This window comes from Peromyscus maniculatus, chromosome 23 (genome assembly GCF_049852395.1).
Source record: "Peromyscus maniculatus bairdii isolate BWxNUB_F1_BW_parent chromosome 23, HU_Pman_BW_mat_3.1, whole genome shotgun sequence".
In the NCBI taxonomy this organism is placed as follows: Eukaryota; Metazoa; Chordata; class Mammalia; order Rodentia; family Cricetidae; genus Peromyscus; species Peromyscus maniculatus.
This window is the reverse complement of record NC_134874.1, coordinates 14,605,862-14,618,558: the sequence shown is the minus strand read 5'-3', so window position 1 is coordinate 14,618,558 and position 12,697 is coordinate 14,605,862. Positions and strand designations below refer to the sequence as shown.

At 52.9% G+C, this 12,697-nt stretch overlaps 1 protein-coding gene across 22 annotated transcripts in view; it reads left to right on the top strand.

The window, feature by feature from the left end:
* Positions 1-12,697, top strand: part of Kdm2b (lysine demethylase 2B) — a 152,129-nt gene that overhangs the window by 53,574 nt on the left and 85,858 nt on the right. For 11 of the 22 annotated variants that reach the window (XM_076560010.1, XM_076560008.1, XM_076560009.1 and 8 more), the window contains 3 exons: positions 609-787; positions 1,095-1,201; positions 12,003-12,096. In XM_076560010.1, the coding sequence (XP_076416125.1) occupies positions 609-787; positions 1,095-1,201; positions 12,003-12,096 (380 nt within the window). Of the gene's footprint in view, positions 1-608; positions 788-1,094; positions 1,202-8,244; positions 8,763-8,783; positions 9,432-10,371; positions 10,651-12,002; positions 12,097-12,697 lie in introns of those variants that run through there. The other 11 variants (XM_076560014.1, XM_076560013.1, XM_076560021.1 and 8 more) reach the window with 9 other exon arrangements.

Below are 12,697 nucleotides of genomic sequence, written 5' to 3'. Positions count from 1 at the left end.
ATCATTAATTAGGAAATTGCTCTATAGCAGTGGTTTTGAACCTATGTGATCACAACCCTTTTGGGATCAAATGACCCTTTCATACGGGTCCTTTAAGCCAATCGTAAAACACAGATATTTACATTAAGACCCATAATAGGCTGGGTGGCAGAGCCAGGTGGAGCTCTGTGAGTTCGAGGCCAGCCTGGTCTACAGAGCGAGATCCAGGACAGGCACCAAAGCTACACAGAGAAACACAAAACAAACAAACAAAAAACCAAAAACTTATAACAGTAACAAAATTAAAGTTATAAAAAGCAATGAAAATGGTTCTGTGGTTGGGGGTCACCACAACATGAGGGTCGCAGCATTGGGGAGGTTGAGAACCACTACTCTATAGACTTGACCTGCTTCTTACGGAGGTGTGTTCTCAATCGAGGCTCTCTCTGATGACTGTAGCTTGTATCAAACTGACATAAGACAGGCCAGACTTGGGAGCAGAGGTGAGGAGAGTGGGGAGCTGTGTAGCAGAAGCAGATGTTAGATGTGGGGGGCGCGGGCGGTGCTTCCTCGTGGGATCTGGAGTTGTAAGCTGGTCCCAGTGAACCGTGTGTCCCTTCTGTCCCCAGGGAGTCGCCGATTGGTGGATGTGATGGACGTGAACACCCAGAAGGGTACCGAGATGAGCATGTCCCAGTTTGTGCGTTACTACGAGACACCAGAGGCACAGCGGGACAAACTGTACAACGTCATCAGCCTCGAGTTCAGCCACACGAAGCTGGAGCACCTCGTCAAGCGCCCCACTGTGGTATGCCAAGGCCTTCGTGGCCCCTTTCCATCCTTGTCTGCCACCCACCTGCTTCCCGTGAGGCCCCCCGCCCTCAGCTGCTTGCTTCTTGAGATGGAGTGGCCGGGTGGTCCTGGCTGAGGCTAGTCCCTTAGGGTATGGTGGGGGAAATGTAAAGGCAGAGTTGAATCCAGTACCTGGAAGGGTGGCGTGGGTGAGGCCACCTAGCTGAAGGCACCCCGGGGACTCCTCGGGCAGAAGGGTAGCTCTTTCTGGACTGTGTGCAGGTCCAGACCCCTGGGGGTGCTTACAATGGACTGGCTTTCAGGTGGACCTGGTGGACTGGGTGGACAACATGTGGCCCCAGCACCTCAAGGAAAAGCAGACGGAAGCCACAAATGCCCTTGCGGAGATGAAATACCCTAAAGTGAAGAAGTAAGACTGCTGGGCTGGTGGGGGTGGGGGGGGACGACTGGGTGGGGGTGGACCTCAGACTTGTGGGTATTGACCAGGGACTTCCTGGTCCTCGATGCGGGTCTCAGTGTTGCTCCAGAGGTGAGGGATTGACCCCCAGCTGGAGTACAGTGGTGACAGGAGAGAGGAGTCCCTGGGTGTGAACAAACCCCCCTCTTATCTCCCGGGGCTGGAGACCTCTGGGCCCTGTGAGGGGTCAGGGCCTTCCTTCCTGTTGGCCCTGGAGTCTCTACACCTCCTCTGGAGGTCTGAGAGGAATTACGGGAGTCCTCTCTGTGGCATCCGTGTTTGTGTGTGGGTACACAGTTGTCTGTTCTTGAAACCTTGGTCTATGCCCTCATTGTGCTCATTGTGACGGTGTCCTGGGAGTGGCATTTTCAGAGGGACAGGACACTGCTCTTCGAGCAACACGGGACTTGGGCTAGTCAAGCGTCTCTCTCTCTCTTTAATTTATTTAATTAAATTAAAAAGATTTAATTTAATTAATTAAAATATTTTTAATTTAATTAAAGATTTATTTAATATGTGTGTGTGAGTGCCTGTGTATATGGGCACCGTGTGTGTGTGCGCAATGTATCAGGTCCCCCCCCCCCCCAAAGACAAAGAGTTAGGAACCTTTCATGTGGGTGCTGGGAACCAAACCTGGTCCCTCTGTGAGAGGAGCAAGTGCTTGTAACCACAGAACCATCTGTCCATCCCCTTTCTCTTTCCCCCCGGTGTTGAGACCTGGAACTTCTGATCCCATCCAGAAGCACCTCTCCCGAGCAGAGCTCAGTGTCAGCCAGATCACAGGATGTGCCTTCCCTGGTGCCCTATGGGTTGGAGGGTGGCCAGGGTGAGGAAGGTAACTACAGTTGAGAGCAGAGAAAGACCTCATTGCGGATCACGTGACCAGCATCTTCCCGAGCCTGCTGTTCAGTCTGGACCGGGGTACTTGGGGGTCCTTTCATATTGAGGGATTTGAATAATGGGCCATCTGGAGGAGGAAGTCACCTTGGATACTCCTGCCATGTCAGACTCTCTGCTTCTCTCCCCGAAATGGGAAGGAGGTGCCGGCTGCCCAGAAAAGACTGGGGCTGGCAGCCTGGATCCGTTAGCATCTGTGCGGAGCCCTGCTGCCAGCCATGCCCCCAGGAAATCTCAGCCGTGAACTCCTCAATCCCTCCGCCTTCCATTCAGCCTGTGTCCAATGCAGACCGCGTGCCAGGCTTTGTGAGGCGGGCTAGCACTCTGTCCCTGCGTTTCTCAGCATGCCTCTCTCTTTCCGTCACTTTCTCTCTCTCTCTTTCTCCCTCCCTCCCTCCCTCCCTCCCTCCCTCATTAATTCATGGACATTTTTCTTCCCCTCTAAGCTAAAGTTCAATGTATTCCTTGGATCTGGGCTTTCTCAAAGGCGGAGAAGATGGTCCAGGTGCAGAGGGAGGGGAGCAAGCTCGTTTCCAATTCTGTTCTCTTCTGACTGAATCACAGTGTTCTGAGATGGGCAGATACAGAGATGGACAGGACCAAGGACCTCCGTCCTCACTCACCCTGCTTAGAGCATGCCCTGTAGCATAAGCTGCCATGTTTCTAGGGAAAGAGAAACAAAAACCAGGCAGGCGAATCCTTTTGAGCTCTTGGTCTCCAGGGGTCTTCTTGGAGGGCAGGCAGCATTTAACTTGGGGTTTGTTTATTCTTTGTTTCTTTATTCTTCATTTTGTTTGAGACAGAGTCTCTTTACATAGGCCTGGCTAACCTGGAACTCACTATGTAAACCAGGCTGGCTTTGAACTCAGAGATTCCCCCTGCCTCTGCCTCCCAAAGAGTGCTGGGATTGAAGGCCTGCTCTGCCACGCCTGACTACTTCTCTTTAGCAATTGGTTGTTACTACTGTGTGTCTGGGATGCATGTGTGTGAGCACGTACCAGAACGTGCATGCAGAAGTTAGAGGTCAGGTGTTTTACGGGAATTGATCACACTCAGGTGGCCAAGCAGGTGGAGTAAGTGCTTTACCTATTGGGTTACCTCTGGTTCCTAACTGGACTTTGGAGGGCAGAGGAAAGGAGAACGATTGGGGAGGGATGGAGAAAGGGAAATGGTGAAGACAGAGCTGGGAGAAAGAAGCAGATTATGACTGGTCCAGCGACTGTTCCCATTCATTCATTCATTCATTCAGCAACCTCGAATTGAGCATCGTAGTGGTGCTGAGGACACAGGTTAGGAGAACCCTAATGAGGTCTCTGTCCTAATGAAATGTTCAGTTTTTGGAGAGGCAGATATTTATCCAATGGTGACAGAGAGATATGGAAGCTGACTTGGGGATGAGGCCACCAACAGAAGCATGGTACCAGAAGTTTTGGTACTGCTCTGAGCTGAATCATCTGGCGAGGGTCTCTCCGGTGATGCCAGAGCTCCCAAATATACCTAGTCTAGCTAGCCAGGCCACCTCAGGGATCCCCTGCCTTGGCCTCATGGAGTACTAGACTTACAGTCAGGCTGCTATACCCTAGAATTTATGTGAGTTCTGGCGATCTGAACTCTGGTCTACATGCCCAAAGCTCGAGATCTTTGTGCCTACACTCGCTGAGTGCTGGGAATACGGGCGGTCTTTCTGTCTGTCTTTCTGTCTGTCTGTCTGTCTGTCTGTCTTTCTCTCTCTCTCTCTCTCTCTCTCTCTCTCTCTCTCTCTCTCTCTCTCTCTCTCTCGCTCTCTCGCTCTCTCGCTCTCTGTCCCCGAGATAATCTAAGCAGAGCAGGATGCATTCCTGTGGGTTTGCATTCTGCAAATGCTCCTGCTGTGTGGATTGGAGGTGTGAGGAGGCTGCTGCCGCCTGGCCTCCGTCTCAGTAGACAAGAGGTGATCACACCTGGGCATATATTTAGGAAGTAAAATAGTCCTGGGTGATATAAATGCCTATTAAGGTCTGCCTCGCCGTTCTGAGAGCTTTGGTATAGTCTGTACTTTCTGGGGGAGATTCCTTTAAATAGCCTTACGCACATTTAGGGGACTCTCTAGATACCAAAACAATGGGGCATAAATATGTGACTTTTTAGGCCCATGTGTCTCAGATGTATTGTTTCAAATCGATTTCCAAACTCCGTCAGTGGCCATGGGAGCTTACTATAGGATTTGAACCTTGCTAGGAAGGACGTGGTCACCTTGGAGATAGTCCATTTGTTCAGCTGAAAAGAAGGCTGATTTCAAATGTTCATAAGCAAGGTGAAAAAAAAAAAAAAATCCTACCATGATGGAGTCCTCTGGGACTGTGGAATGGTTCTGTGGAATTTAATTAAAATGACATTGTTTCTGGAAATCACAGCGCTTCCTTGCTGGAGGCGCCTACAAGAGCAGACAGATGACGGTCCTCCTGAATGGAAGGTTTGCGACATGGAGGGGGACTTGTGACAAATTAGGTTTTTTTTTTTTTTTTTTTTTTTCCCTGCCTCTGGGATTTATACTGCTTCCTGGTGGTCAGAGGTTTAGGAATTTTAATAGGTTTCCATTGAGATTCTTAAGGCAGGGGAAGGTGACTGGAATCTGGGTACATGAGACGGAGGGGGATGAAAGATTTCTCAGGGGTGGTAATGGATCAGTTCTGGTGCCAGGCAGGGGCCGCTCTCAGTTAGCCACGTCCGCATTCTCACGGAGCGTCTATTGTAGCGGGGACGAGGCAGAGAAGCCAGCAAGGAAGTGATGTGATTAGTGTGTCTCAATGGACCACAGAACAGTAGGCTATGAAAGAGAGAGAGAATGAAAGGGTGTACCGATGAATGCTGGTACCACCCTGCATTTCTGCCATCCCCCCCTTCCCCTCCTCTCTACCCTGCAGAGATGCTTTGATTCTTGAGAATTACTCACCTTGGAAAAGTCCTGTCTGGTGAGTGACAGTACTGGGGTGCATCCCTGACTTGGTTGCTTATTGTTGCTTAGACATTGTCCTTAACTCCGCCCTCCCCCCCCCAAGACAGGGTTTCCTCTGTGTAGTTTTGGTGCCTGTCCTGGATCTCGCTCTGTAGACCAGGCTGGCCTTGAACTCACAGAGATCCGCCTGCCTCTGCCTCCCGAGTGCTGGGATTAAAGGCGTGCGCCACTGCCGCCCAGCTATTGTCCTTAACTTTAGCATCCTTAAAAAAAAAAGGTGGGCTCCAATGTGGTGGGTCATGTCTACAATCCTCCCAGCCCTTGAAGGGCGAAGGTAAGAGGATGGCTGTGAGTTCAAGGCTAAAACAATCACCTGGTTCCCCCTCCACCCCACTCCTCCAAAGCTTCAGACACCAAAGGTGACGTCAGTTGGTGCAGGTCTGGACTCTAAAAGTAGAAGGGTGGTTAGGTTCAAGGCTTCGGTCTAGGTTGCGCGCATCTGAAGGTTAGAGCCAGGCTTCTGAAATGGAGCAGTCACGTGGCTGTTGGCAGGCAGCCAGTGGAGGCTGAGTTCCTCACCGTGTGGACCACTCCTCGGCTGCTTGAATGTCCTCATGGCATGGCAGCTGGTTCCCCAGAGCGAGTGCTTCCGGGAAGACCATAGTGCTCTTATGACCTAATTTTGAAAGTCATATCCTGTTGACTTCTGTTGTGTTCATTAATTAGTCCAGCTCGTACTCTAAGGGATAGAGATGTAGCTCTACCTCCTTTTTTTCTTTTTCTTTTTCTTTTTCTTTTGGAAGGATGGTGGTTTCTTTGAGACAAGATCTCACGTAGCCCAGGCTGGCCTTGAATTTGCGGCATAGCCAAAGGTGACTCGAGCTTCTGAGGCCCCTGCATCAATCTCAGGACTGCTGGGGTTGCAGGCATGTGATCCCGTGTCTTGTTTTTAAATTTATTTGTATTTTATGTGAGCGAGTGTTTTGCTTGCGTATGTATGTATGTATGTATGTATGTATGTATGTATGTATGTACTATATGTCCCCACAGAGGCCAAAAGAGGGTATTTGGTCTCCTGGAACCGGAGTTACACACAGTTGTCAGCCACCATGTGTGTGCAGGGAACCACGCCTGGGTCCTCTGGAAGAGCAGCAAGTGTTCTTAACCACTGAGCCACCTCTCCAGCCCACCCCAGGCTTGTTCTTCTGTCATGCTGGGGTTTGAACTCAGGGCTTTATACTTGCTAGACGAACACTCCGCCGACTTGAGCTACATGCCCACCTCTCCTCTCCCCTTTCTTTCTTTGGTGCTGAGGTGGAGCCTCAGAGCCTGGCACATGCCAGGCACGTGCCCTCCCTGCTGAGCCCCAGCCCTAGCCCCAGCTTAGCTCTGCCAGCTTGAGTGAATCCCTGGGCATGTTTGGAAGCTTCCACCCTCCGATAGGTCTGGACATGTGTGCACCTTTTCCATGGAGGAGGAGGACTGGGCATGGGGATGCATTGCAGAAAGGGGTTAGTGGCAGTTGCTAGTGTCATGATGGGTTGTGGACCCACAGACCGTCAGGGACTTCAGAATCCCAACCAAAAACGGGGCTTCGAGGAAAGCATATGTTTGCAGCCCAGATGACAGTGAAGGGACTGGACTCCCCCCTCCCCACCCCCACTCACCCCCACCCACAATTTTACTATATGTTTTTGCTCTGATGACAAGAAAATCTAGGGGATATATTGGAGGGAGAAGCCGAAACAGGGTGACAGTTTGACCGCATGCTTAGACGTCAGGCCAGCACACACCTTTCCTCTTCGTTGGGAGACCCAGCTTGGCCTTCTGTACGGAGGCTTCATTTGCCCTGGCCTGCCTCTCCCCTGTGCTGTGGGAAGACAGGAGTGTGCAGCAGATGGGAAATGTGGAGTCTTGTCCGTAGGTGGGATGAGACGTCTGTCTGCACAGGTGGCCTTTTGGGATCAGGGGTTCTCTGCTTTTCAGCCAAGCCTCCTTCCCATTCGTTACAGCCACATTCCCCTTTCAGTTCAGACGTTTGCTGGTATCATAAGTGATCACCTATGTCTTACCAGGTAGGAAAACTGTCAGTCCTGGACAGATACTGGACTCCAGACCTCAAGATTCTTGGTACCTAAAAATAATAATAATAATAATCCTCTCGTTTGAACTGCCTAGTCCAGATACCAGAGTGGTCTCTGTCAGCTTTCTTTAACTCCAGAGACAAAAATTCTTACTCAAGGACACCTCCCCAATGAAGGCTGCTCACACCCAAGATAGAGAACATTCTTTGGAGCTATTATTTTTACCTTTCAACAGGAAAAACATATACCTGCTTTTTAAAAAAAAAAATGCAACCAGTTGCAATCTAAGCTCATAGAACACTGGGAGGTACAGAGGGGAACTGCCTGGGTCATTAAGCACCTGGAAATGGGCTCAGTGTTTGCGTACTTAATGTGGAGGTGATGGGCTTGAAGGGTGACATAGAGCCTACACTGACTTTATAGGATCATGAGCATAACCAATGGTTATTGTCAACACTTTAGTTAGACCCGATTAACATTGCTGGCTTTTCATGGTATACAGTGTTTGACCAAAGAACGGAATTTGGTTTCTGCTTCTTCTTCAGAGGCATTCAGATGTCTCCCGCTTCCTTGTGGCTTTGGAGGAAAGGTATAGGGGCCAAGGTTGGAAGAGTCTCTTCCCCCTGTGATCCTGAGGTGACTTTTGAGTGGAGTTGAACATTTCTTTTTTGCCTAAAGTTAGTAAATGATTGAAGTTGGGCTGTGTATTCAGATTTTGTGGTTAGAGTTGGGATTTGCCAGGTAGGTCTGAGTGGGACTGGGAGATTGCCCACTTCTAGGCTAGTGTCCAGGAAAAGGGGCTGTAGTTCTGAACATGGGTGCTTCCTCATCTGAAATGTGGGAACGGAGCTTACGGTGTGTGAAGTTTGAGTTGAACAATGTCGTTTCTAATTAATGGATATTTATCTCAATGCATTCCCGCAATAATTTCTATGTCCCTAGGGATAAAGGGTTACTGAGGAGCAAGTAGGGGAAGAGTCTTCTAGAATGCCTAGCTAAACTTCAGCTTACCACCTCCTAGGAAATTACCCTGAAAAAGGAAAGAAGTTACCCAAGGTCACACAGCTAGTCTCAGAACCTCATCCCTCCCCATCATGGACTCCCCAGAAAGCTTCGCTCTGGTCCTCCCTCCAGCTGTGCCAGAGGGTGAATATTTAAGAGAGGTGGCTTTATTAGATCACCACCTGGGCAGCAAAGGTGCGCGTCCACACTCCGGAAAACCCGGACCCAGTAGTCTCCAAGCCACTGCCAGGGAGATCAGGAGTGGGCGAGCGGGCGAGCGGGGCGATCAGGAGTGTGTGACGGCGCGTGCCCTAGTGTGGCCCGGTGCTCATCTCGGTGTCGCCGCGGCCTCTCCACCTCCCCGGCGGCCTCGGCGCCGCGCGGGTGTTCAGTTTCAGCGCGGGGATGAGCACGGGCTGCGCCTGTCTCCCCGAGGAAGGCAGGCGCGGCGCGAGAGGGCCCCCAGCGTCCTGGGCTTGGGGCCTGGCTGCGCGGTGGAGGGGGCTCGGCTGCCGTCGCCTCGCCGATCTGGCGCGCGTCGAGCCTCTGCGGAAGGGGACGCCCGGGAGCCGCTCCCCGGCCGCCGCCGCCGAGGGTAACCTCCTTTGTGGCGCGTGGGGCGGGTGTGGGTGGCCTCCTGCCCGCGGGATGCACGGCCGCCGGCGGCGGCGTCGCTGAGCTGTTCTTTGTGTCTCCCCCGGGGCGGGTTGGAAGTGTGGGGCGTGTACGTTCGCGCCCGCGCGGCGCCTCCAGCCCCGCCACCCGCCACCCGTCGCCAGCTTCCCTGGGTCTCCCCATCAGACCTTAAGCCCCAGGGGGACGCCAACTGGGCCACCTCGGGGAGAGTTTCTGGAAGTTGGAGAGAGGAGGGCGAGGTGGGGCCGCCCGGCCTCTGCGGACCCCAGGCCGCGCCCCCAAAGTTGGTGAGGCAGGTGCAGCGCCCCCCCCCCCCCTTATACCTCGCGCCTTCCTCTATCCCGGGGCCTCCAACCCCTCAAGGACTGAGCTCCCGCGGCTACAGATTTTCAGCAATTTTCAGCTGCTAACTTGCAGGGTGCATAGAAGCCACCTGGTGTGGTGGTGGTGGTGGTGGTGGTGGTAGTGGGGGTTGGGGTATCGCGTGCGTGGCTGTCCAGCCTTGCCGTTGCGGAAGCCTGCCTAGCTGGCGGGCTGGCGGAGGGGAAAAGCTTTAGCGGCTGTGGCACCAAGCCGAGCCGGGGTGCCCATGTGACTGCGGTGTGCTTGGGAGGAGGAAGCTGTAGAGGTCAGTGCAAAGGCGTCATGCCAGAGCGAGCAGGAGCGAGGAGGGAGCCCCCCAGTCAGAGCGGGTGGGAGCCTTGGGGTTGCCAAGGCTTCGGGTTGCCTTTGGACTGCAGGGGCCGGTACAGAGCGGGTCTGTCCCTGCCCCTTCGGCTTAATGAGGGGGCTCAGGGTGGGAGGGGTGGAGTGGGCACTGGAAGGAGGGGTCCACATTAGAAGAGGCTGGTCTGGAAGTGGGGTTCTAGCACACAGTGGGCCCCTGAGGGCAGATCAGACACAGACCGCACTTGGAGAACTTTCCCCGCGCACACATCCAGAGAACCCTAGTTTTCTATGTGAGGGGTTGGCGCAGGAGGGGCTGGAAGATGGGCTAAGTGGGAGTGACCCGTTTGGCCAAACAGACCCAGGGATCCTAGAGCTGGACAACCCAACCCCGGCCCTTTTTCCTTGATGGAGGTGCCCCGTGGGCATCTCGTTGCAGGCTGGAGGAAGCTCGTTCAGTTGGCTCCACCCCGTACACTTAAATTGTTTTCTCTATAGTCTGTGCTCAGCTGAGGCCTGAAGGGGGTGGAAACCAAGGTTAGATTAAAAAAAGAAGAGAAAATAAAACGCGAGGAAGAGCTGGTTTTAGGGAAATGAGGACTAATATTTTGAAGTGGCGCTTCGAGGAAAGAGGCCAGTGTGGTCCATGAGGGTGGGGTGGGGTAGGGCTTCAGGAACCCTCCATTCTTTGGAGGGAAGACGTCTCAGGTCTTAAGTCAGGGGACCTGTTGGCATCGCCTTGGGTGAGCGGGCCGGCAGGGTGTGGAGCCTGCCCAGTCAGGACTTGAGCAGACCTAGTGCCAGCTTCGTGATAGTCCTGGGCTGTCAACTACACCCCTCCGATGGGGTTGCTAGGCAGCGGGGCTCTGATGTACGGGAGGCCTTCTGATTTGTCAGGCTCCCGCAGACACATGGTTAAAGCTCCTTCCAGCCTATCCGGAGGAGGGACGCGGGGCACGCTGCCTGCATATTGCCGATCCCCGGGTCCACCTGAACGAGAGGTGCAAAAGGCAACCAGAAGGAGGGGCTCCTGGAGCGCCCCAACCTTCAAGCCAGTCCACTCCCACGCGCTCTCCCCCCCCCCCCCCATTCTCTGCTGCTGGCTCCTCCCTGCAGGTCCCCGCCCCATTCCATCCCCCTTCCCCAAACCACGGAAGAGCAAAGTGCTTCAGGGAAGAGAGGTCAGTGGGGTAAGCGTGTGCGCGGGCCGCTGTAGGTGCCAGGATGGGCATGAGGACGGGGAGGTAGCTCTTTTGTGCCCCCCCCTTGGGGTTCTCGTGGCTAGGGGTCAGTGGTAGGGGAGCTAACACTGTTGTTGGCCAGGCCTGGACTTGGAAGCCAGTGGGGTGCCCCCTCTTACTCTGGCTCTGTGCACCCCCAGGGCCGGTAGCATGTAGGGGGAGGAACAGGAGATTGCTGTCTACCTGCAGGAAAGACTGGGCTGTCTGCCTCTTCGAGTGCTTATACGGGAGGGACGCTGCTGTGAATTTCTTCTCTCCTTGAATGCACAACCTGTGATCCGGCTTCTGTTGCCGGAGTTCTTCACCCCTCTCTGATCCCAAGACCTTCTTTTAATCCCTCCACTTTAAAAAAAAAAAAAAAAAAAAAAAAAAGATAAAACAGCTTTGTTGAGATAAAATTCACATATCGTTCACACAGAAAAAGTGTGCAACCCAGCGTTTTCTAGTGTGTTCCCAGGAAGGTGCAACCACACAGTCAGTTTTAGGATTTTTTTATTTCATCGTGACGGAACGAAACCCCGGACTCATGAGTATCATCCCCACCCCCCACCCCAGCCCCTGGCCACCGCTGATCTGTCCGTGTGCTTCCTCTTTGGATTTCCTAGACTTGGGACATTTCGTCTATGCGGACTCACACTGGGTGGGAGTTCTAGCTTCATTGCTTACTTGGCAAGCCAATCCGTCACGTCACTTCATCGGTATAACCCTCCACGGCTAGGCGTCGTCAGCAAGGGCAGGCCGGGATCGTCTGCGTTCTTACCCGTTTCTCTCTGTTCCCTGCTCTATTCCTGGGCTGGACTACTGGTTGAATGAATGAGATGAATGGGGACTGGTAATTGGCAAATGGCAGGTGGTTTACTACTGAATTCCAGGGGGCCCAGCTGCTACAAAGGGGGCCTGGCTGGCAGCTCGGGAGAGCTGAAGCTATCAGAGCTGGGGAGGAGCAGAGAGGAAGCCTCGGAGTTGGGGCGGGGGCGGGGAGGAGGTCCGGGTCGAAACTGATAGCGGCCTGTGGGTTGCCAGTTCTCTTGGGAACTTGAAAACCAAGGCGTTGGTCTCTGAGCTTCTGGGTGGGTGACCCATGCTTGAGATTTGTCACCTGATCCCAGGGGCATCCCCCAAGAGGGAAACTCTACTTAGATTTCAGTTCTTAAAAAAAGGAGGAGGAAATCCCCCATCTGCAACCTTTATAAAAGGGCATCAGGTCAGGTGGCTCTGAGGCTGTGCTCGCCTCCCGTGATTTGGGGTTGGCTTGCGTTTGCCGCCCCCAACTCCTGCTTCTGTACTTGCAGGTACTGTCTGATGAGCGTGAAGGGTTGTTTCACTGATTTCCACATTGACTTTGGAGGCACCTCTGTGTGGTACCATGTTTTCCGTGGTGGGAAGGTGAGTATCGGTAACTTTTGTATGCCTCTGTGCACAGAGAGGCTGGCTTTTCCCTTCCTTTACTTCTCTTCCCCCTGGTCCAGGACCGCTCTATCCCCTGGGACCACCTCCTGGCTCCCTGGCTCCTTCTGGAGGGCGAGGATCACCTGTTCATACCTACTTAGCCTGTCTTGTATTCTAAGTACTTTAGGCCAGTTTGCAACTTCTAAGGACCACCAGCATGAAGTTCCTCAGCATTGTCTCTGGGTTTTTTTTTGTTTTTGTTTTTTGTTTTTTAGCTTCGGAGTAGAGGTGGCAGTCGCTGCCTGCCTGAGCAAGAACATATTACAGCAGGGATAGACACCACTCTGAAAAGGAAGTAGTGGGATGTATATTCAGGGTACTTTGCTAGGTCTCCTTTTGTGGGGTGATGTCCCTGCATGGAAGTAGGTGACGCAGGTGTGTCTTGAGAATGCCCATGTGTGCCTGGCTCATCTGGGTCTTCGTGGACATCCATTTTTTTAAACGACAGTGTTAGAAGAGACTCTGGGAGGAAGTCGGCCCACTTGATTCCAGATGTTTTTCTTCGTCCAAAGTGAGCACAGGCTGAGTTTATTTATTG